The sequence below is a fragment of the Centropristis striata genome, chromosome 7 (genome assembly GCF_030273125.1).
Source record: "Centropristis striata isolate RG_2023a ecotype Rhode Island chromosome 7, C.striata_1.0, whole genome shotgun sequence".
Taxonomy (NCBI): domain Eukaryota; kingdom Metazoa; phylum Chordata; class Actinopteri; order Perciformes; family Serranidae; genus Centropristis; species Centropristis striata.
Window position 1 is genome coordinate 36,182,223 of NC_081523.1, and position 25,074 is coordinate 36,207,296.

Below are 25,074 nucleotides of genomic sequence, written 5' to 3' on the forward strand. Positions count from 1 at the left end.
TAACTTTCCTGTTATATTCCTTTCTCAGGAAAGGCAATGTTTAATTATCCAAAAGTGTCAAAAACCAAAAAAAAACAATAAACATTGTTCATATCTCATCATTAACTCCATTACAAACCATCTCAATCAATATTTAGTGCAATGGTGTTCTTCACTTCTCACAGATCAGGTTCAATGAGGATAATTCACTCATTTTTCATTAAAAAAAACAACGCATGTTTAAAGTTTTTTTATGTACACTGGAGATACCTACATATAAAATATGACATTGAGTTTTTGAAAATTTTATTTTACATTTTTTAATTTTTTCTAAGTCACCTCTTCAATATCCATGTAATATAAAAATGCAAATATGTGAAATGAACCATTTTAATTGTACATGTTGGTTATACTTATTAAGCCAAGCATAAGAAGTTTCATCCCGAAAAAATACTTTAAACTAAACAATCGTTTGTTAAATCGATTGTTAAACAATCACTTGATGTTGGATGCACATCCAGATAAAGTTGACTTTCAGATAAAGATGCATGATTTTAGTCCACTCAAAGGCAGACACAATAAAAACAATTCAAGTTAGGGCTGGGTGATATGGCAAAAAAAATGATCATGATGCATTTTTTCATTTCATCCGCTCTCGATTATTATCACAATTTTTTATATTGTTTTTAAACTGAAGAAACTAAAGATTTGTTCAATATTTAATTAACATAAAAAGTAAATAACACAGCTAATTAAATTAGATGAACATAGAAAAATATAAAAACTATTTTTACTCAACAGAGCAACAAAAAAATATAAAATACCTAACTACATTACAGTCCTGAGACCCAAAATAAACAGATTGTGAGATTTGTTGTTGTTAGAAAGCCCACGCTGTTAATGTTTGTTAACTTGTTTATTGAACTAAGTTCCATTCAGTAATAACTTGCTTCACTGTTCATATGTCCCATGCTCTTGAATGCACCATAGCCATTCCGACACTATTGAATGCACCATACCGGTGTGTGAAGTGCCGTGCTGTGAATGTTTTCTCTCGATACAGCAGCGAATAGATTGTAATTTCCTTTCTTCTTTCCCAACATTCACCTGTTCCTCCATGGTTTATTGCTCCAAGTCATGATTGACATCTATTTCACTGCGCTCAGCTCCACACTCAGTGTTTCTGTTTAATTCTCCGGCAACTTACAAACAGAGCAGGAAAAGGTTGACTCTGATTGGCTGTTGTCACGCACATTTCCGACATGTTTGATCGAGTAAAAATGCTCACAGCTGATCATCGTATTCCACCTGAAATTTATCAAGATTTTTTTGAAAAAGCAAGTAAATTCAATGACAGCACATAAGCACAAAATAGTGGCAAGTGAAGTGACCTTTCAGTGACCACATAGTTTTGTGACCCTGCCAGCTTGCCAGAACTAAACTAATAGCTTTGCATTCACTACACTACTGGCAAGTCTTTCATACAACTTAGGCTACATTTACATGATGACGGTCTGAACAGAAGATGCAAAAGTAGCGTTGTGTCTTCACTTTTTATTCCTCGTTTAGACGAGCGTTTTCGGGAGGAAATCTGCTGCATACGGTGACGCAAAAGTGTGTGAATTGGATTGTATGCAGCCAGACGGCATCACTTAAAGCGATAAGAGCATCTTTGGGCATGCGGAAGTTTTCACGCCACACATTTTCATCAGCTACTCCTTCCACAAAGTTCTCCACCATCCTCTAGATCTCCCAGGTCTCGTCCAAAGCCGTCTGGCTCCCCTCCGACCAATTGGTGCATCCAAAATGTGATAGAGGTAATTCCAGATCTTTCTCTGTTCACTAATACTATCTGTACATATCCTGTACATTTGGTGGAAAGACTCCTGTAAGTTTATTAGAGCTGCCAGAGCAGCTTGAAGGTCCGACGCATGGAAACAATCCCACATGTTTGTTTATTTCTCTGTACTGGAGCATGTATGAGACGTAAACGCGTACGTGACGTGAGCAGATCTGAGCAGAGTTTTGTGTCTTGTCAGTGTAGACGGACACGATACGGCGAGGGGATTACAGTTTTACACTCTGGAGGGTGGTTTCAGATTTTTGCATTTTTAAGCCCCAAAAACGCCGTCACCGTCTAAACGAAAGGCACTTCCGATAAAATATTTTGTCATTTTTACCTGCGAGCGTCCCCGTGTAAACGGGGCCTAAATGTCCAAACCCCAAACTCTCCCTTAAACACTGAGCCAGTGTGAGGGGCTACAGAGCTACATGGCGTTTCTTGCAGAATGATAAATGATCGGGGTGTGCTGTAGGTGGATGTGGCACTCTGTATGTTTTCCTGCTTTTTGGACCTTTGCCAGCCACATGCCTGCTGTATGGAGAATAACTTTCTGCATATGCAGTGTGTGTGTGATCAGTTCACTTCATATATACTGTGTGTGTCAGGTGTCATCCTCCTGAGAGCAAAGCAAATGTGAGAGGAATTATTCCTGATGTGTGTGTCAGATTTAAGTAAATGGCATCCAGCGACAAACCTGCAACGCAATTAATTAAAGCAGTGAATGTCATTATCTTGTAATTGCGGCGCGCGCCTCAACACCCAGCTGTCTTGTAGGTAACAAATAAAAGAAACGATGCCGGGGCCGGGAACCAGAACCGGCACCGAGGCTGTGAGAGTCTTAATCTTTCATTTAGATCTCATTAATGTTTCTGTGTACGTTTCTGTGTGTTATGGTTGTTGACGCTGCCCACACTTTGTCGCTACACGGCCTGGAATGCCCCCGGCAGTTCAGCGAGAGATTAGCCAGGTCGTGATGAATGACCCTCGCAACTCTAGCACAAGCCCCCGAGACTCATGGCCATGAATTATTAAAGCAGCATCATAAATAACTCACCGTAATGAGGGTGTGCTTACACGCTGCGGGCGGGGAGAAAGGGAGGGAGGAGGACGGGGGGAAAGAGAGGATGGGAGTTGAAGAGGAAGGGATGATTGAGAGAGAAAGCAGGTTGACCTTGGACTGATTATTGAACTAAGTTCCATTCAGTAATAACTTGTTTCTCTGTAAGTTTTCATATGTCCCATGCTCTTGAATGCACCATTGCCATTCTGACACTACTGAATAGGGTTGTCAAAAGTATCGCTACTCAAAAAAGTATCGATACTAAAACGTTGTATCCGGATGCAATACTTATTTAAATATCGTGTATCTGAAGCTTATCATAGTTGCAGTTTCTTTTTGCACAACTGTTAATTATAAGTATTTAACCTGGTTCTGTTAATTTTTACATGTTGCATTTTTCTTGTTAATATTATAAAAATATTTCTGTTAAATTTTGGGGTATTTGTTTTTATCCTTGTGGTGTCGAAAATGGTATTCGAATATTTTCCTGAATATCGGTATCGAGTTGAAAATTTTAGTCTCGTGACAATCCTACTATTGAATGCACCATACCGGAGTGTGAAGTGCCATGCTGTGAATGTTTTCTCTCGATACAGCAGCGAATAGATTGTAATTTCCTTTCTTCTTCCCCAACATTCACCTGTTCCTCCCTGGTTTATTGCTCCAAGTCATGGCTGACATCAATTTCACTGCCCTCAGCTCCACGTTCGGTGTTTCTGTTTAATTCTCCGGCAACTTACAAACAGAGCAGGAAAAGGTCGACTCTGATTGGCTGTTGTCACGCACATTTCCGACATGTTTGATCGAGTAAATATACTCACAGCTGATCATCGTAATCCACCTGAAATTTATCAGGATCACTAATGGAGCCCAGGCCTAGTTGTCGTGCATATCAGAGAAGGAAGGGATGATGGAGAGAGATAGCAGGTTGACCTTGGACTGATGCTCGGACGACAGCAAACGCACTCAGGCTTGTAGAAACGAGCAGCCGGCTAATTCTGCACATCAGCCCTTTTTTCCTCTCCTCTCCATCCCTCTAAGTACATGTCATAAATGTTAATGTTAAGTAACGGCGGCTGTATCTAGGCCACGCAGAGATTGGCAGCAGCTCAGGTCGCTTCAGGTGTTGCTGTCATCACGCAGGCAGCGATGAGCGCCGCTCACACCGACAACAAGCTCCAACGTCTGAGGAGGAAGCGGAGGGAAAACAACACCAGGCGCTGAATTAAAAACAACGTGTTCCAGTTCAAAGAAATCTATTTTGCTGCCTTTTTTTCCGTCTGCATCCTCCAGGAAGTTAACAGTCAACAAACTCACATTAGTTTCTCTGTAATTACCCAGAGCCGGCAAAACTCTGAAGGAATTATCATCACGATCGTCCGTCTTTTCACCATCAAACCGTTTTTCTGATCGTTTCGTATTCGACGACCTTTAAAACAGCTGAGTGAGCAGCTTCACAGCAGATAAAGAGCAGCTGGAAGCGTGTGAGACATAGGGGTGGGCGATATGGCCCTAAAAGATTACCACAATATTTCAGGGCATTTTTTGCGATAAAGATATTCTTGACAATATTAAAAAATACTGAAAAATATAAAGAAAATCTGATTTTTTAGTCTGTATAAATAAAAAAATAAAAAACGAACAAAAAGAACAAAAAAAAAAATCAATCATAAATCTAAAATGTATTGTAAAGTGCAAATCTCAACAATTGCCAAATACAAAAAAATGTACTCTTGAGTATTAGCAAAAACTGTAATTTAGACTGAATATTCCCATTATTTTTAGGGTAATTGTGTCATTCATTCACACATCATGGTGTTTCTCCATTAACTTCACATGAAAATGTTATATTTTTACAGCAAAACTGTGTGTTTCGTACAGTTATTAACAGTAAAAGTTAAAGTTTTGTGCTATTCTTTGATTTACGATAATTAAAAGTGTCTACTACGGTGATATACAAATTTTAATTTTACGCCCTATTTCTAATGTAATTTGACAGTGTTTTACTATAATTTCTACAAACATTTTTTACAGTGTAGATATACTTTCAGTCGGTTGAAATGTGACATTAGTGCAGCACATGAGACTCGCCTCATGGAGCCGCCACAGTCTAGGTCATTAATGGGAACCCTTACGGCACTACGGCAACAAGTAGGAATGTTGACAATATCATGATATGCAATTTTTTTACCCATAAAAATGTTTTACCGGTATAATTGTGAACGATACTATATGGCAAACCCCTAGTGAGACATAAAGCATGTGGAGGAAGACAGGCCGACATGACCAGAATTGTGTGCAGGGCTGAGGATATCACATATTTGTAGTAGTTGAACTTCTCAGTCTCTCTGGTAGAGATTTGAACCTGCTGCAGGGATTTGATCCCAATCAGACATTCAGATCATTAGTGAGGTCCAACACTAACTCACAGCTAATGTTCCACTTCATCCCAAAGATGGATGGGGTGGAACTAAATTTTTCAAAACAGCGACTGGCGACAAATCCAGTGACTTTTTCTGGTGTTATTGGAGACGTTCTTACTCTTGAGTAAGAACGAGTCAAAGCGGCACAGTCCTCATGCAGCAGTCTCTCTCAGCTGCAGAGCCGGAGGGGATGTTAACCCCTTAGCGTCAAGTCTGCAAATTGCTAATAGGCTAACAGTTAGCTCTGTAGCAGTACAGTGTGTATGTGCTGCTGCTGCAGGAGGTGTTCACTTAGCGATCTCTGTTTGTTTACAACAAGCACCAGACACTCTGTACACACACTAAAAACTGTTCCTATTATTTGTTTAAAAGTATTGCAATAAAAATACAGATGTTTTCCCTAACATGATGAATAATCGTGATTAATAATTGTTATTAGAATATTGATCAAAATAATCGTGATTATCATTTTGGCCATAATCGTACAGCCCTGGTCTGAAGTATTATTCCGCTCAAAACAATCAGCCCCAGAACAAAAGTTTTCTAAGAGTTTGTCTACATTAGGTGCAATCTTTCCTTTTGGTCAGACTTTTGGCTGCAAAATGAATCACATCATTAGTGCATTATCCAAACTGCAGAGAAAAAAAGAATGATTACAATATTTGTTAAAGGAAAAATAAAATAGCCCCTGAATGAAATATGATTGTGCTACCCTACAAATAATTTACTACAGACTTAAGAAAAAATCTGTCTTCAGCAGAGATCCTTGCATAAAATATCACACTTATTTTTTCAATGAAAATGTGAAAAATTGTGGAAAAAAAGATCATCCTGCAAATACATATCGCAGACACAATATCAGTCAGTTATGTCGTTTTTCCAAATCTTGCAGACTTAGACTTTCTTTATTGTCATTGCACAAAAATACAACAGTCAAATTGTATAAAAATAAAAATAAAAGCGTCCAAATATGTACATGAAATATCGCACCCTAAAAGTTAGCAGCTGGGTCTGAAATAAACCCTTAACTAAAACACAATTTTTCTTGCCCAAAAAGAATAATGTTTGACCAAAAAACAGAGTAGATGAATCTTAAGATAAGATAAGATCAGACTGTATTTATTCCCCCGCAGTGGGGAAAGTTTGTGGTCACAGCAGCTCAAGATACAGACAAATAGATATGGAATTAAAGAATATAAAAAAATAAGACATACATTATATACATACATTTCTGATATTTGGCATTTATTATTAATACATATTTTTTGTGTTTGTTTGTGTCCTGGTTGCATTTTACAGATTTTGCACATGGGAGAAAATATATTTTAATATGTTAAATAGGTTAAATAGGTTGTTGCATGTAGTAATATGAACATCAATGAATACATATATTTATTGTGGTGGTTCAGTGGACAGGGACAATAAATCTTGACGTAGCGAGTTCAAAAGCAGGATGGAGCTGAAGATGTAAACATTTCTTTCTGTTGTTGAAACAAACAATATTTATTCATTTATTCCGCTGGTTATTATACAGCCCGATGGAAACATAATGCATAATGTTGGGTACAGAGAGCACCTTCACTGTTTGAATAGTTATTCTGTTGCAGATAGGTGATACTCTGTTTTTTTTAAATGTATAAATCTGTTTATTGAAACACATCACATCATGTTACATGACGTTTACAAGATCCGTGATTTTTTTTCCTCTAACAAACAAACAAACAAGTAGAAAACATACAAGACATTATCCCACCTCCCACCCAGTTGGTCTTCCCTTTTCAAACAGAATATCTCATCAACCACATTACATTCACATTTACCTTACATTCATATTGATGTAAGAGCACAGCTGGAAAAAAAAAAAAAAAGACTTATTTATTTATTGTTGTTAACTCCTAGCTACGGTATCGAAATATGAGATAAGAGGCTGCCATGTAGTAAAGAATTTCTCAGTTGACCCTCGGAGTGAAAATTTAATTTTTTTCTAATTTCAGGAATGACATTAGGTCAGTCTGCCAAGATTGTTCTGCTGGGGGAGGTGATACTCTGTTTATTACAGATACATAACTTCATTTTCTGTGGAAGCTCACCATTTAATTTTATAAGCAGTGTGGAAGAAGTATTCAGATCCCATACTGCAGTAAAAGTACTAATACCACAATGTGAAATGACTGCAAGTCCTGCATTCACAACTTACTGAAGTAAAAGTATTGGCATCAAAATGTACTTAAAGTATCAAAAGTAAAAGTACTCATTATGCAAAATGGACCCATTCAGATTGTTTTATATACTCCAAATATATTATTGGATTATTATTATTGATGCATTATGTAAGCATAAAAGCACTATATTCTTAACTTAGCAGTATGAGGTTTAATTTAACCAAATGTCACTTTAATCACTTCACTATCATGTTTTTTATGTTAAATTTTGACCTGAAAAGTAACTAAAGCTGTCAGCTAAATGTAGTGGAGTAGAAGGTTAAAGTTACATAAAATGGAAATACTCAAGTTAAGTACAAGTACCTCAAAACTGTACTTAAGTACAGTACTTGAGTAAATGTACTTAATTACTTTCCACTACTCTTTATCGATGATCGATTAATGGTTGATAAGAAGTTGGTTGATCACGTGGATTTTTATAATCGATCTGTGTATTATTTCATTTTCATTTTACCTCTGACTGTGTATCAGTAAACTGAAACACGCCGAGTGTTCAGTTCTGTGGCCGTACGTCAATCAGCCAATGAGCTGAGAATAAAGTTGGATAAAGTTACAGTTTGCAAACTGAAAGTTGCAGTAACAATTATAAAACACAGAGACCATGTATGCATGCAGCGATTAATCAATTAATTGATCGTTAACGTTATAGATGCCCGAGTTGGCAGGTTTCTTCCAAACGCCCATCCCTAACCAATTCTACGCAGCATCTACTGTTGACCTGCTATCTCCCCCTAAATATCAACCCTGGCCCTCAAAACAGGGGCTGGATGTTAAGGGGTTAATGTATCTTTATTATTCAGGTTTTATATTTGACTATTTAATTATTTACAGACACAAAATTGGCTCTGAAACTATTTTGGTAAACATTTAAATGAAACCTCTGTTCATTCAACAGGTTGATAGAAAAGCAAGATCCAAAACTTATTCAAACACGAAACACATTTAAATATGAAGATTACTGTGAAAACTAACCTCAAGCCTCTTTGTGGGCTAAAACATAAAACACTGAACTCGACAGGAAGTCTCTTTTCGTCCCTTCAAAATAAAAGTGATGCTATCAAAACAGGCTTTTGCATAGTGCTGTATATATGTATTTTATTTTGCCAACATATGCTTGTTTTCACTCATACTGGAGTTTGTATGAAAACAGAGCGATTAATCGATTAATTGATCGTTAACGTCGGAGATGCTCGAGTTGGCAAGTTCCTTCCAAATGCGCATCACTAAAAGAAATGGTTGTTTTCAGGTGTTTCGATGAGAAACATCCATCTCTTTTAGCCGATGAAGTGAGTGAACAGTCAAGAGGTCAGCTGACGTTTATGCTGATGAATGACACTGACGAGGCAGTAAGTCCATCTCAAAGGTCACAAGTTGTAAAGGCCGCAGGTTTAATTCCTACAGGAGTCCATTTAAGTCCATCAGTGTTCATGTTTTCCTCTCTGTGTCCTTGAGCTTCTCTCTGAACCTCCACCTGCTCGCTCTGTGTGATTCACGCTGCATGTGAGCATCAGATGGAATGAAAACGTGCCTCAAATAAATAATGTCTCTCTTTCCCCTCGTCTCAACCCAGAGGTCGTTCAGATCGTTCGCAAACGACGACCGCCACGTCATGGCCAAGCACGCCAGCATATACCCGACGCCGGAGGAGCTGGAGGCCGTGCAGACGCTGGTGTCCACCGTGGAGGGAGCGCTCAAGAAGGTCTCTGATTGGATGGATGGCCTCAACAAACCCTCAGGGAAGACCTCCGCAGATAGCGAAGCCGGGGACAGTAAGGTGGAGGAGGACGCTGCTGAGACAAAGTAAGTCCTACTGGATGTCCTTTATATCAGTGCTGAGCGCCACTATCCCGGCTCTTAAATTAAACTCTTTTGAGCTATTTTTGTTGTGATCATTATATTTGTCCAAACAAATGTATCTTTAGTTGTACCAGGCATTAAAATGAACAAGTGTAGGGGTATCTGGTTGAGGATACAAATTGCCTCCAGCAGGGGTACCAAAATATTTAGAGGTAAAGCTAATTTAGGTCAATCAGAAATTGACTAAATTAATATTTAACACTTTAAATGAATTAAAGTTATTTACTTAGAAAGAGGAAAATTAGCAAAGCATAGTAAATCAGTCTCATAAAGTTCACAAACTTCAAACTTCAATTCAAATCAATTTGGAACATTGATTATTAATTATGAATATAATTATAATCAGATTACCTTATTAATATTTAGTAACGGTTGAAGTTATTTTCATAGCAGAGGTTTAGCAAATCACTCATTCATGTGCAACATTAAAAGGAGAAGCATATTAATCCAAAAATATATTTATTCTAAAACAAAGTAAAGCAAGCAAACACACAATAACTAATCTAAAAGACTATTTACAGTGGAAATGTGGGTAAAGATTATGTTTAACAAAATGGCCGACCAAGGGCGGTCTTGGAGAACAATAGACCATGAGGCCTTGAAAGTCTATGTGTTTGTAGGAAGCCAAATTAAATTATATTTTATGTGGATTAGTGTGTGAGCAAATCAAATGAGTTATAGTTAATTTACATGTACAACTTAAGGTATGTAGAGCAAGATTATTCAAACTTCTGGCTACATAAAATATCACAACAAATATACTTAAACACACAACAGATCAACACCATTGATTTAAGTTTAGCAAACTTGTTCTTGCCTATACTAACTGCCCAGTACTATACCACAGAGTCCAGAGTTGAAAGGGGGAAGCAGAAATCCTTTTGAAGAAGAATCAGCTACTGGTTGGGTTTTGGTGTTTCCAGAGTTATTTGCTGTTGGTTCCAAAAGCTTGGTGAAGGTCTCTGTGATTATATCCAGTGTAGATCACAGGCAGGAAACTTAGAAGCGTGGTGGTGGGCCCAAGCTTGGTTTGGGGCCTTGCCGGCCTTCCCTTAGAGCTGGGGAGCGAGGGGGATTGTCTGGTCTACCTTCTGGAGTGCAGACCACGACAGGAGCTGCTGTCCCTCTGAGGAGTCGAGGAGAAGAGAGAGAGGAGATGGCTACAGGAGACTTTTCTGCCTCTACCTGGGAGTTGTACTTCCTGTTAGAATTAGCCAATGAGAGTGTAGATGCAGATTCTTGTGGGGGTGGGGGTCGTTTGTCTTTGTTTGGAGAGGAGCAAAGAGAGACCTCCATCTTGGAAGCATAAAATCAAGAAATTGTTGAAATAATCCTCAATGCATTCAGTCCATATATCTAAATGAAACTTGAGGAATATTGGTGACCCCTACACAAGAAATTGAATAAAACAACGTTGGGCTAATAATTTTTCCATGACTGATAGAATAGTGGCATTAGTGAGAGGCACCAAATTTGGGCCTCTACGAAAAACAAATTCTCCAGAGGGAATGCCCCAGGTACCCCTAGCCAACTATTTTTCAACACTGTCTGGCTGTTCCATGTCCTAATGGAAAGCCCTGTTGACTGCTCCATGTCCTAGTGGAAAGCCCTGTTGACTGCTCCATGTCCTAGTGGAAAGCCCTGTTGACTGCTCCATGTCCTAGTGGAAAGCCCTGTTGACTGCTCCATGTCCTAGTGGAAAGCCCTGTTGACTGTTCCATGTCCTAATGGAAAGCCCTGTTGACTGCTCCATGTCCTAGTGGAAAGCCCTGTTGACTGTTCCATGTCCTAATGGAAAGCCCTGTTGACTGCTCCATGTCCTAGTGGAAAGCCCTGTTGACTGCTCCATGTCCTAATGGAAAGCCCTGTTGACTGCTCCATGTCCTAGTGGAAAGCCCTGTTGACTGCTCCATGTCCTAGTGGAAAGCCCTGTTGACTGCTCCATGTCCTAGTGGAAAGCCCTGTTGACTGCTCCATGTCCTGGTGGAAAGCCCTGTTGACTTGTTCACATTTAGCTCTTAAATGCATTGTACTATAAAATATACAAAATTATTTTCTCCCGTAGGGGGCACCTGGACCCCCTAGATGGTTATTTTTTTATTATTTGCAGTATTTTGTTTTAGTTTGTGGCGCAGTTGGTAGCGCTCTCGCCTCACAGCTAGAAGGTCCTGGGTTCCCGTCAGGACCCCCTGTGGGCGTTGGAGGCGTGTCCCCACCTCCATGTCTCCAGCGCCTGCGAGGCTGGTCGGTGTCGACAAAAAGGGCCTTCCTGTGTGGAGTTTACATGTTCTCCCCTTGTCCCTCGAGGTTCCCCTTACAGGGGCCTCCCACAAAAACATTCAATGATCCTGGTCGCTATTGTGCCTCCCTCTAGTCGGTCGGGGCCTCTGATGGGAGGGAGAGGAACCAATGGGAATAAGGTGATCCTCCAACGCGATACGTCATACCCGGGAAACTCCCCCTGTCAGGTGAAGAATCGGTCTGCTAACTCCTCATGAGTCCAGTTCAGGGCTCTCCCCAGACTGACAGGAACGAGGTGGCGCCCAGGACCAGGATATAGGCAATTGGGTGATAAATAAATGGGTTACAAAAATTGTGGGATAAAAAAAAAAATTAAAAAAAAGATGAACGCACTCAAAATAAATTTTGGGGCGGCTTTGGCTCAGTTGGTAGAGCGGTCGCCCATGGCAGCCTACATCGAAGTATCCTTAAGCAAGATACTGAACCCCAAAATTCTCCCGATGCTGTGTTCATCGGTGTGAGTATGAATTCCCAATGGTGGCAGGGGGACCAGTTTAGGGTAGCCTCTGCCACCAGTATGAATGTGTGTGAATAGGTGAAGCGACAGTTTCAGCCGTGTTCCATGATCACATGGCTAATTATGCACAGCGTCTCTGCTGATCATAAACATAGTGATTGTGAATTAACGGCATCACTAACTGTACACAGAGTGTCTGGTGCTTGTTGTAAACAAACAGATTGCTGTGAACACCTCCTGCAGCAGCAGCACATACAAACTGTACTGCTACAGAGCTAACTGTTAGCCTGTTAGCACATACACACTGTACTGCTACAGAGCTAACTGTTAGCCTGTTAGCAATTTAATTGTTGTGTTGTTTGTTTGATGCTTGTTCTCTTTGTTTTTAATTTATTTAATAAGACAAAGCACCATAGAGATTTGCACCCATTGTTATTTAACCCTGGTGCTATTTGTTGATGTATTTTTTTAAATTTCTATTTCCTTAAGTATAAAAGGTTTACTTAAAGTAATAAGGAAAATAAAAACATGTAATGAAAAGTTATGTAGATGCTTGATTATTTTAGAGAGTAAAGACAAGCTTTGCAAAAAAAATAACCTAAAGACAAAAAAATGCAATAGATGCAATAGAACAGCTGTTTAAAATCTTACTCCTGTAAAAGAGTTTTGGTTGAGCTTTTAAATGTGATGGCTGCATTTGGTGCTGAATTCTTAGGCATTAGTATTTCTTAAGCAGGTGTCAAGTAACCTAACCTGGAACATGTTTCACACACTGCATGTGACTTGGCTGTAGCGCAAATAACATTTCAGTCATAAGATTTTTTAAAAACTTTAATCCAGGTCGCAAAATGGCAAGAAACGTGCTATATAAGTGCATTTACCATTTAGAAAAATATGAGTAAAAAAAAAAACATTTTAATTTTTTTTGTGTTATTTTCTGCACTTTTTGGTTATTTATTTCATTAGTATGGACACTAGTCAATACATATCATTAAAAATTGGGATGTAGGGGTGTATTGCTGTATAGCATATTCTCCCACAAAAATGTCACTACAGCATGTGGAAATGTAAATATCTGCTCTAGGGGACTTCCATGTTCAGTCATAATGTTTGTAGAGAACATCCTGCTTTGATTATAGTACCGTATTTTTTTTGCAGAGTTCAGCTGTAAGTGGGCGTGTTCTGAGAGCGAACCTCAGAGTGATTTTATTGCTCATTCCAGTTTATTTTTGTACCTCAGTACAGTGACAGATCGTTTCCTCCATAAAACTCTGTTCTGCTGTATATCTTTGTGGGGAGGGGCCGTGTGATGATTGGATGATTAAACAAGCTCAACAAACAGCCGTAAATCCTCCACATTTGGCTCGTGGCCTGAACATGCACACACAGGTTCTGTATTAACAGACTCCTCAGTGTGGAGATGCAGCAGGGAGCAGAGTCGCACTAATGAAACGCAACCGGGACAGAAAAAATGAGAATATATTGTGTTGTTGATGTGTGGGCGTAGGTCAGGTCGGCTGTGTTGTTACACACTGCTGTTCATTTAAATCAGTGTCCAGAAAATCTGAACAACTAGATCAGTTCACTCAGAATACAAAATATGTATGTATGTAATGTAAAAACACCTGCACAAACATGCATTCAAGCAGAAATTCCCTACTATTACTGGTAAAATAGTCAAAAGTAAAAATACTTGTGTAAGCTTTGATATATTCTTATGTACATATAAAATGGTTGGGTCATTATGGATCAACACGGAGGCAGCATTTTACAATTGCAGCTGCTCAAGATGGAACTTACAACAACATTTCAATCTAAAAGTAACTAGCTGTCAAATGTAGTGGAGCAAAAAGTGATAACACTAAAATGTAGTTGTTTAACCCTCTGAACCCTCAACAAACAGTTTCAGGGCTTTTGCTTGGTGCTTTTATATATATATATATATATATATATATATATATACAAATATATATATATATATGTATATATATATATATATATATATGTGAGTGTATGTGTATGTATATATGCATCTAGCCTACGTTGTTGACGAAAAATTAATAATATTTTTTTAAAAGACGTAAAATTACAAAAAGCTGTTTTCTCCACATGTTGTGCATATTGAAGTATTGCCATGTTTCCAGCCTCTCCTGTCCTCTCCTCTCTGCTCTGTGTAAACAGCCTCTTCTGTCCTCTCTGCTCTGTGTAAACAGCCTCTCCTGTCCTCTCCTCTCTGCTCTGTGTAAACAGCCTCTCCTGTCCTCTCCTCTCTGCTCTGTGTAAACAGATTCTCAGTGAATATTTGTCTCGTGACCGTTGGTCTCAGCAGAATCAATCATGTCTTCACAGTGTCTCTGAGGAGCAGAATTTAATGTTTTAACAGGATCTGGTTAGATCATTTTAACAACATTTTAACACAAGTTTTGGTCACCTCCAGAACCGTCACAAAGTTCAGATTCCACTGTAGGAGGACTTAATTGAATACACTGACTGTACTCATGACTGTACTGAAGTGAATAATTTGTGTCAGAGTTCTCAGGCTGTGTTTCTGACCCTGGCCTCTCCTCTCAGCTCTGTGTAAACAGCCTCTCCTGTCCTCTCCTCTCAGCTCTGTGTAAACAGCCTCTCCTGTCCTCTCCTCTCAGCTCTGTGTAAACAGCCTCTCCTGTCCTCTCTCCTCCCTCAGGCCGTGTGACGGGACGTCGGTGCTGTGCGGGGTGACGCGTGTGGGCCTGGTGGCCAAAGGCCTGCTGATCAAAGGGGACATGGACCTGGAGCTGGTGCTCATGTGCAGAGAGAAACCCACCAAGCTGCTGCTGTACACAATCAGCGCCAACCTGCCGCTGCAGATCCAGGTACACGCAGACACAGCCGCAGCAGCCAACCAGCCAGCCTGAGAAACCTCAACTTTAAAAAAGCATCTGTGAGATCTGAGCTGCTGGTCCACAGAGAACCACCGCAAAGTTCTTTAGGAGAGATAAAAGTATCAGAGTTTGAGCGGTGACATTGGAGAGACGAGCTGAAGTGAAGCAGGACATGATGATAATAATAATGCAGATGGTGCATGTCGTACACAGTATGTTGTGTTTAAATACAGATTGTATATATAGTTATAGTTTTCACGATACTAAAATTTTCAACTCGATACCGATACTCAGGAAAATATTCGATACTCGATACCATTTTCGATACCACCAGGATAAAAACAAAGACCCCAAAATTTAACAGAAATATTTTTGTGAACAAGAAAAATGCAACATGTTAAAACTAACAGAACCACAGGTTAAATATTTATAATAAAAAACAGTTGTGCAAAAAGAAACTGCAACTATGATAACAAGATTCAGGTCTGAGTTAGTGCAAAAAATAAATAAATACAATAAACAATAACAATTAGAACAATATTTTGAGGTAGTATGCTGTGCACAATATTAGGAAAGCTTGATAAAAATAATAACAATAACTTAACTTAAGTGTTCATTCCTTGGCTAGGTATCGATACTTTTGAAAATGAGTATCGTATCCAGATACAACGTTTTAGTATCGATACTTTTCTGAGTATCGATACTTTTGACAACCCTACTATATATAATACATTTAGGTTTGATCTTATAAGAGAGCTACATTAACCTCACAGTGTTTAGTTAGAAGCAGCTGCAGGGTGATTCTCATCAACATGGTACAGCTCATAGCAAAAATCCAAGAGCATTGAATACATATTTTCTTTGACCCTTTATAACATATACAATCAAAAGTCACTGTTAAATATGAATTTATAATTTATTTTTTTAATAAATTAAAGTATTTTCTGACATTTTTAGAGACACTGTGAGCAAAATTCATTACCGTAACACATTTTTAAATTATAAAAACAAAATTTTTTTTTTTGGCAAGCATTTACATATTCTCAAGGGTAGCTGGTATCACCAAAATGTATTTTATTAAAATATACACACATTTTAGTTCAAATATTTCTATCATTACCGTAACATTAAACCTTTTTTTCGCATCAATTCTCATTCAGATTTTGTTCTTTATACATTGTTAAAAAACATTATATTTGATTATATTCTGTTAAATTATACATTTTTAAACAAATGTATATTTATTTCTATAAAGCTCATTAAATATTTATTGTATAGAAGTGTGGGGGAAACCATGACATTTTTATCTGGACACATTATAGTAATGAATTTGTGAATCAAAAATATGTTTAAAAATATAGAAAATATTATTTTAACACAAAACAATGAATTGGCTCTATTGTTCATTCATATAAAAGTGAAATATATTTAGTTTAATAAAATATGTCCTTATAATCTTCACAGACAGAACTTAGACTGGCTTCATGACAATCACCCAGCAGGTGAAATTAAAAGTAAAACCCTCCTGTCAGCAGTGATGGGTGGGTGTATTATTATTCTCATCACTGAAGGCTGATACAGGAAACATGATCCTGTGAGACGCTGCTGAAAGCTCTCGCAATATTCTGTCACTACATCTCTACACGTTGTTGTTATATACCCAGAAACAATGTGTGTTAGCTTCCACAAGGCCTGCAAGATTTCACTTTGCAGGAAGAAAACTGAAGAATTGCACCATCAAGACATGTAGATTTATAATATTTAGCACTGGGCGGCTGTGGCTCACTTGGTAGAGAGGGTTGGTGAACCGAAAGGTTGGTGGCAAGGTTATTATAGTTAACGAAAACTAACAAAATAACAAAAACTAAAATTGAAAAAACATTTTCGTTAACTGAAATAAAAATAAAAACAAGAGTTTTTTAAAAAATGATAACTAACTGAAACTGTATTTTATGGTTACAAAACTAACTAAAATTATAGTGAAAATGTCCTTCGTTTTCGTCTTTATCAACTTTTTTCATACATAATTCAGTGTTTCTATTTCAACATGCAGGAACACATGGTGAATATGTTACTGAGACTGGGATGTCTACACTTCAACCAAAATACAAAACACCCCGAACTGTAAGAGTTAATAACCTTATTGAGGCTGAGATGGATAAACCAAAGGAAATGAAGGCACATACCCATTACAAAAAAACTAAAACTAACACTAAAACTAATAAAAACTAAACTAAAACTAAGCATTTTCAAAAAATAAAAACTAAACTAAAACTAGCAAACTCACTCTAAAAACTAACTAAAACTAACTGAATTTGAAAACAAAAATTCACAACGAAATTAAAACTAAAACTAATGAAAAATCCAAAACTATTATAACCTTGGTTGGTGGTTCGATCCCTGACCATGGCAGCCTACATGTCAAAGTATCCTTGAGCAAGATACTGAACCCCAAATTGCTCCCGATGCTGTGTTCATCGGTGTGAGAATGAATTCCCAATGGTGGCAGGTGGGACCGTTTAGGGTAGCCTCTGCCACCAGTATGAATGTGTGTGTGAATGGGTGAATGAGCGCAGTCTGTAGTGTGAATCGCTTTGAGTGGTTGCAAAGCAACATATAAGTGCAGGTCCATTTACCATTTTACCATTACCACTGAAAAGTAATAGACTCTGGGCTTTAAATCCCCAGGAAAACTGTCTGATTGAAGCGTAAAGATATTTAGGATTCATTATAAAAACGTGGCGGCTGTCCATCAGGCTCGTAGTAGCAAAAAATGTCCGAAAACCACTGAAAAAATGGCCGTAAGCTTTTATTTTTACTCGAAGTTCCAGAATATTCAGACTATCAAGTTTGATATAATTATTTTGTTACAAAATGATCCAGTAAACTAAGACTGGGGAATAATTCAATATGATAATGTATCCTCCCTGAGTGGAATCATATGCGGTAGGGGTGTGCCATATCGCATCATTCACGATAATATCGGCATATTTTTTTTCCGAGTAAAAAAAATTGCATGTCATGATATTGGCAACATTCCTACTTCTTGACGTATTGGTGTAAGGATTTCTCATTAATGACCTAGACTGTGGCGGCCCACCAGAGTCTCACTAACGTCACATTTCAAGCTACTGAAACTCTATCTACACTATTCATAATATAAAGTTATTCAGCGTTGTGTTGCTGTTGCTCAGCAGAGTGTCAAAATAAGATGCCTTAAATTAAACATACTAGAACCCTTATTCTCCTTTACAATGATGAATTAAAATATGCAATGATAAGATCAGTGTATATGATAGAATAGTGGCATTAGAATGTGTGAGAGGCACCAAATTTGGGCTTTTATGAAAAAAAAATGTCCTGGTGGGGCCCCCGGACCCCGTAGATGGTTATTTTTAATTATTTGTTAATACTCAAGAGAGAAAAGTAATTTTTTTTTTGTATTTGGCAACTGTTGAGACTTGCAATTTACACCATTTTAGATGATTGCAGTATTTGGTTATATTGTCAAGAATATCGTTATCGCAAAAATACCCTGAAATATCGTGATATTGTTTTAGGGCCATATCGCCCACCCCTAATATGTGGTATTGTTTGTTATTTCCAATAACTCCAGAACTTTCAAAAGTCAACATTTATTAAAAGAAGAGGTCATTTTCAAACTTTATTGTTGACATTCAGTCTTTAAAAAAACAACATTTTCACTGCAACAAAGTTGCAAAACTTCACTCAAAGGGAACACCTGTATTAACATGAAACTGATGAGTAATATTAATGAGGGAACGGCATTTTCATGGAAAAAAAGACTAAAACATTTCATCTGATCAACCACTTCATTCAAATTGAGGATTTTTTTTACTGCTTTAAAGTCTTGTTGCATCATAAAACATGACGATAGACAATAGAAGATCCATTTGAAAACCTCAATAAAATATACATAAGATAAAACTAAATTAATTTAATAAAAAGGGGTAATAATAAGTTCAGAAGCTTTGAATGTAAAAAATAAATCGTATTTGTCAGCTCGAGTATGAACCAGAAGAGAAGAGCCAAACATCTTCCGTTCCCAGAACCAGTTTGTGGGCAAAATAAATAATTTCTCAGGGAGAGGAAGTTTTCTATTCTTTAACCAGATGAAATGATTATTTTTAGGCGCTTGTCTGAAGTGGATATGATGTGAAAGAGAAGAGAAGAGGCCTGAGCTGCTGAGACTAGACTTGATTTATCTCACTCAGCCTCCAGTGAGACGCTCTGACCACGGGACCCTCTCTGCAGTCCATGTTTACACAATAAACAAAAGTATAACTTTCTGTCTGGCATAGCCTCGTATACTACGGTCATCATCTGACGCATTTATATGAATTAACAATTAATGACTTTAGTGACTGAGATTACTTGACTTTGAACACAAGTTTTGTAAGGTATGTGATAACTAGGGCCGGGCTCGATTAAAAAAAATAATCTAATTAATTAGAGGCTTCGTAATGAATTAATCGAAATTAATCACATTTTAATCGCATATAAATATTTGACCTGAGAACAGTGAGAAGTCATTTTTTTCACATGGATTTTTAGTATACCATTGAATAATGACTGAATACATAAGCTTAAGCAACAAAAATATTGTTTATTTTTGTTCAAGTCCAACAGACCAGTGCAATTTTTGCCGTTGAGTGTAGCAATAGCATATTTATAAATATAGTACATTTCATAAATCCAGGTAGCCTATAGGTAGGTAGACCTTCTGTAAACTAGAATACTTTGGTTTTTAAGTAAAACACAATCCACGCTAGCTAGCACACTAGCCGCTAGCTGCTATATGTTTAGCATTGAGGTGATACTTGAGGCTGGATGTGCTGCGGTGATTTGTAAATTCCTTGTTGCATAGCAACACAACCATGCTCTTATCGACGCTTCCATCCGTTGGTTTTTAGTAACTAAATGTCCCATCATCCACGGGGCCAACCAAAGGTCTCATCAGCTTCTTCCTTCATGTTCACTGTGGTTTGTTGTTGTCTCAACTCATCAACGCTAGTTGGTGCTCCAGTATAATCGGTCCGCCTGAAACTCATCCAGTGAGAAACGTTCCGCGGTGCAAAAATAAGTGTGATTAAAATGCGTCAATTATTTTAACGCGTTCGTTTTTGTGTAATTAATTAATCTTAATTAACGTGTTAAAATCATGGCCCTAGTGATAACAAATATTTAGTGTAAACTCAAAATACATCTATATTTAAATTCATATTGCGCTGCCGGCGTCGCTGTTTCTTTGCTCGCCATTTTTAAATCTCCCAGTAGACCGGTGTGCTCAAGGCTTTATGGGTATTCGGGCACACGGAGGATACACACATGCATCTTTGGAATTTGGGCAGAAGAAGGACTCTGTCCTCTCGAGCAGTAGTTCTCAACCTTTTTGAGTCGCGACCCAAAAAAAGAAACAAAATGACCAAATAAGACACAAGTTGACCACAAAATGATCAAAAAAGACACAAAATGACCAAAAAAGACACAAAATGACCAGAAAAGACACAAAATGACCAGAAAAGACACAAAATGACCCAAAAAAGAAACAAAATTACCAAAAAAAGACACAAAATGACTAAAAAAAGACACAAAATGACCAAAAAAGACACAAATTGACCACAAAATTATCAAAAAAGACACAAAATGACCAAAAAAAAGACATTAAGACTAAAACACATGAACACTTTAACACAGTGGAGACAGAGCTGACTTCCAAAATGATTTGGCGACCCCCAGAAATCATCTCGGGACCCCAATTGGGGTCCCGACCCCAAGGTTGAGAATAGCTGCTCTGGAGGATCCTGGACATTGGGACAGTCCTTCAGCTGATGTTGATGATGTAGTGTCCTTCAAATCCAGCCGTTTGAGGATCCTTCCCTGACATTGGGACACAGCCTCTGTCTCTTCCTCTCTGCTCTGGTGTGTTTGCTGCGCAGGGTAAATTTGATTGGCTCCACCGAGTGAAGCTATTGTCGTATTAACTGGAGTAGCATGGCCCACAGTCCATATTGCCCTACCAAGCCTAACTGCAGTAACTACACTTTTGGTCGAAATTGAGTTCTAACTAAAAATGAACTCCTTGATGTCTGTTTTATCTTGTGACAAAGTTTTAGATTTCAATTTTGCTTTATTTCAGAGAAATAATTATATAAAAACCACAAAATCCAACTCAAAACCAAGCAGTAATTGCACTTACCACCATCTGCTTTGGATATATATACTAATTTAAACATAAAGATAATAGAAATTATACGTTTATTTGAAAGGGAAATTGTTATCTAGATAGTGATGAAGTAAAAAAGTGAGATAGAATTATATTAAGACTAAAATATAACATTTCTTTGTAATATTAAGTCTAAAATACGCAAATCTTTGAAAAGAGTTATTAAACACTGATAACAAAATCAATTTGAAAAATATAAAAGCTGAAAGAAGATGACAACATTGTAGTTACTGCACTCTGTTTATCATTACTATTAGAACATTTTACAGCAAAACCAGAGTGCAGTAACTACATTTTTGGGGTCAAAGGTCAAATACATTGTCATGATTTTTGAGCATAAAATGACATCATCAATACATATAGAAATCAGTGTCATATCACTAACCTACCTATAACATATTTGGCTGGCCAGTTAAAAACGTAAAAATACTTTCTCAGTTTCACCTTTTACGTAGTTACAGCAGTTAGACTTTGTAGGGCAGAACAGCCGCACCGTCAGAGAAAAGCTCCATGAAAATCATCTATTCTCGTGACTTTATCAGAGATTGGTCACGGGTCCGGACAGAACCATCACTCAGTCCGCTTTTAAACATCTTTAAAATCGTGCAAATAATTGTATCAGAGGATCTCGACCCCCCTCCCGCCTCTCTGCACGTCTGCTAACTAACAAAGCTCTGCGAGCCTCATCGTGCTTCCTGTGGCCCCCGTCTCAGTTAATTACCTGCCATATCTGCCACGCGCTTCATCATCAGCGCAGGAAACCGTTTGAAGCTCTCATTTCCTGGGCCAAACTGGGAGAGATTGACAGGCAGCCGGGTGATGGATGGGGGTCATTTCTCTCAGAGAGGAGATAGAGAGAATGCAGTTAAAAACATGCCAGTGAAGGCAGCACGAAGCTGCAGGAAAAACAAGACGGCTGGGCGTGCTGGGAATAGGCTGGATGTAACTACAGGGGTGAGACTCTGAATGAGACGTGGAGGAGCTGCATGTAAACACATCACTCTGCCTTCTGCTGCTTTCAGATGCACAGAAATGTAGTTTCATATTGATGTTTTCACTTTAGTTCTTTCAGCGCCTCAACATCAACGCTATAAAATGCCAAATATAAAATTAGGGTTTGATTTCATGAAAGGCATGATGGACTTTAAAGGGATAGTTTGGGTTTTTGAAGGTACTTTTCTGTATTGTATCTGCAATATTTGGAGGCAATGGTAGAATAAGTATTCATTAACCCATAAGAACCCAGACTTATTTATCCTTGAAGGAAAATGGAGGGGGATATACCACAGACCAAGTGAACCACATAGAACACATTTATGATGTTTTTAAGAAAAAAAAATACTACTATATACATACATCTACATATATTGTCAAAATGAACCAAATAAAGTATTGTTGGCAAAAGTAATAACCTACTGATATTCTCAAGGGCTTTAAATGATTCCTTGACCCAGAAAATGTATTTTTTGACACCAAGATTGACATTTTAAGTGGCTTGGAAGATATACTGGTTCTCATAGACTTTATATGGGTGCCATATCCGTTCTGGAATCTTGATGAAGTGGCTCCTACCAAAAATTGAAACCTATGGTCATAGAGAGCATGTGGAAAAAATGTGGTGCTTTTGTCCGGCGTGTCCCCATTCTTCTCAAATCTGGTCCTAAGCCGCCTGACTATACCCCTAAATGTCAAAGATCTGTGATGTGACATATACGTTACAATGGGCATTTATGGAATTTATGTTTATGATATTTCTTATTTTGAAATAAATAAACAAGACACCTTTTTTTTTTACAGAAACACAAATTTGCCTTTTTCTTTGCATCTCCACAACATATATGGTAAATGGTAAATGGACCTGCACTTATATATCGGTTTTCTAGTCGCTCTACTTCGCTCATTCACCCGTTCACCCACACATTCATGCTGGTGGCAGAGGCTACCCTAAACGGTGCCACCTGCCACCATTGGGAATTCATTCTCACACCGATGAACGCAGCATCAGGAGCAATTTGGGGTTCAGTATCTTGCTCAAGGATACTTCGACATGTAGGCTGCCATGGTCAGGGATCAAACCACCAACCCTCCGATCGGTGGGCAACCCACTCTACCAACTGAGCCACAGCCGCCCTGTCAAAACTGACAGGATAGGATAGGATTATTTTTGTTTATATTTACCCAAAGGTACTTTAAATTGAACAGCAGCATATATTAGTTTAAAAGAATTTAAATGGTGAAAATAATTGTGTGGCCTTTTTTCATTTTTGTTAGTGTGACAAATACGTCACATCAGGTTTTCGATTTTTAGGTTAAAAGCCCGATGTGACATATACGTAACAGCGATATTTTTGTAACTTGTTTTATATTAATTTGTTCAGGAAATATGGTCAAAACAGGTTAAATACAATACAGGACATTAACGGATTAGATAAAAATTAGAGGTTTTTTGGGGATAATCAAAATTGTTGTAATTCTGCAACACTAGGTCTTACAGGGTTAATGGGTTTTTTAAAATTAGCTACTTTTACACATTTCTGTTTCCAGTCACAGCCACATTTTGGAGAAGTCACTTCTTGTCACAGTCACACAGTCTTGCTTAGGGATTTAATGAGTTAAAGTGATGCATAAAGCTGAATATGGGAGATTATGGAATTACCACCTGTGGAATTACTTACTGAAGTAAAAATACAAAAGTATCAGCATCAAAATGTAAAAAAGTATCAAAAGTAAAAGTACTCATTATGCAGATTGATTTATATACAGGTGCATGTCAATACATTAGAATATGATGTAAAAGTCCATTTCCAGTAGTTCAAGTCAAACAGCTCCAACCAAGTATTGAGTCATATAGATGGACATACTTTTCAGAGGCCAACATTAACATATTAAACAGACTTTTTAAAATTGGTCTTTTTTAATATTGACATTTTTTGAGACACTGAATTTTTAGGTCTTCATTAAACAACCCAGTCGCCGTAATCATTATAATTAGAAGAAATTAAATAAATTCAGAAATGAAATGTTTCATTCTGTGTGTAATGGACCTATAGACCCTTTTACTTTTACTTTTGTACACAATGATGACATAGAACGTATGTGTGCGCATTCTGGCAACGGAAGTGGTGTTGTTCTCCAGGCGACAAAGAAATCAATAATATTAACAAATTCTAAAAAATATATATAAATTAAATATTAAAATTAATAAGAATAAAACATGAAAGTAATACATTAAATTCTACACATTAATAATAGTAAAAATACATTAAATAATAAAAATCTATATAATTTATATTTTCTATATAAACAGTACAGGCCAAAAGTTTGGACACACTTTCTCATTCAATGCGTTTTCTTTATTTTCATGACTATTTACATTGTAGATTCATCAAAACTATTAATGAACACATGTGGAATTATGTACTTAACAAAAAAGTGTGAAATAACTGAAAACATGTCTTATATTCTAGTAAGCAAAGGGTGGTTACTTTGAAGAATCTAAAATACAAGACATGTTTTCAGTTATTTCACACTTTTTTGTTAAGTACATAATTCCATATGTGTTCATTCATAGTTTTGATGCCTTCAGTGAGAATCTACAATGTAAATAGTCATGAAAATAAAGAAAACGCATTGAATGAGAAGGTGTGTGTCCAAACTTTTGGCCTCTACTGTATATATATATATATATAAATAATAGGAAAATCTAACTGGTTAAGAGTCAAAGCAGGAGTTAAAACGGCAGCACCTGCATGTTTAACAAACGCCACCAGTCAATGCTGCGACTGCGATATTCGATTTTTAATTAATCGTGCAGCCCTGCC

At 37.6% G+C, this 25,074-nt stretch overlaps 1 protein-coding gene across 1 annotated transcript in view; it reads left to right on the top strand.

Annotated features, from left to right (window-relative positions):
* LOC131974680 (spermatid perinuclear RNA-binding protein-like) overlaps positions 1–25,074 on the top strand; it is a 126,605-nt gene that overhangs the window by 52,671 nt on the left and 48,860 nt on the right. Inside the window, exons 3-4 of the mRNA XM_059337088.1 lie at positions 9,098–9,327; positions 14,829–14,997. Of these exons, the coding sequence (XP_059193071.1) occupies positions 9,098–9,327; positions 14,829–14,997 (399 nt within the window). The remainder of the gene's footprint in view (positions 1–9,097; positions 9,328–14,828; positions 14,998–25,074) is intronic.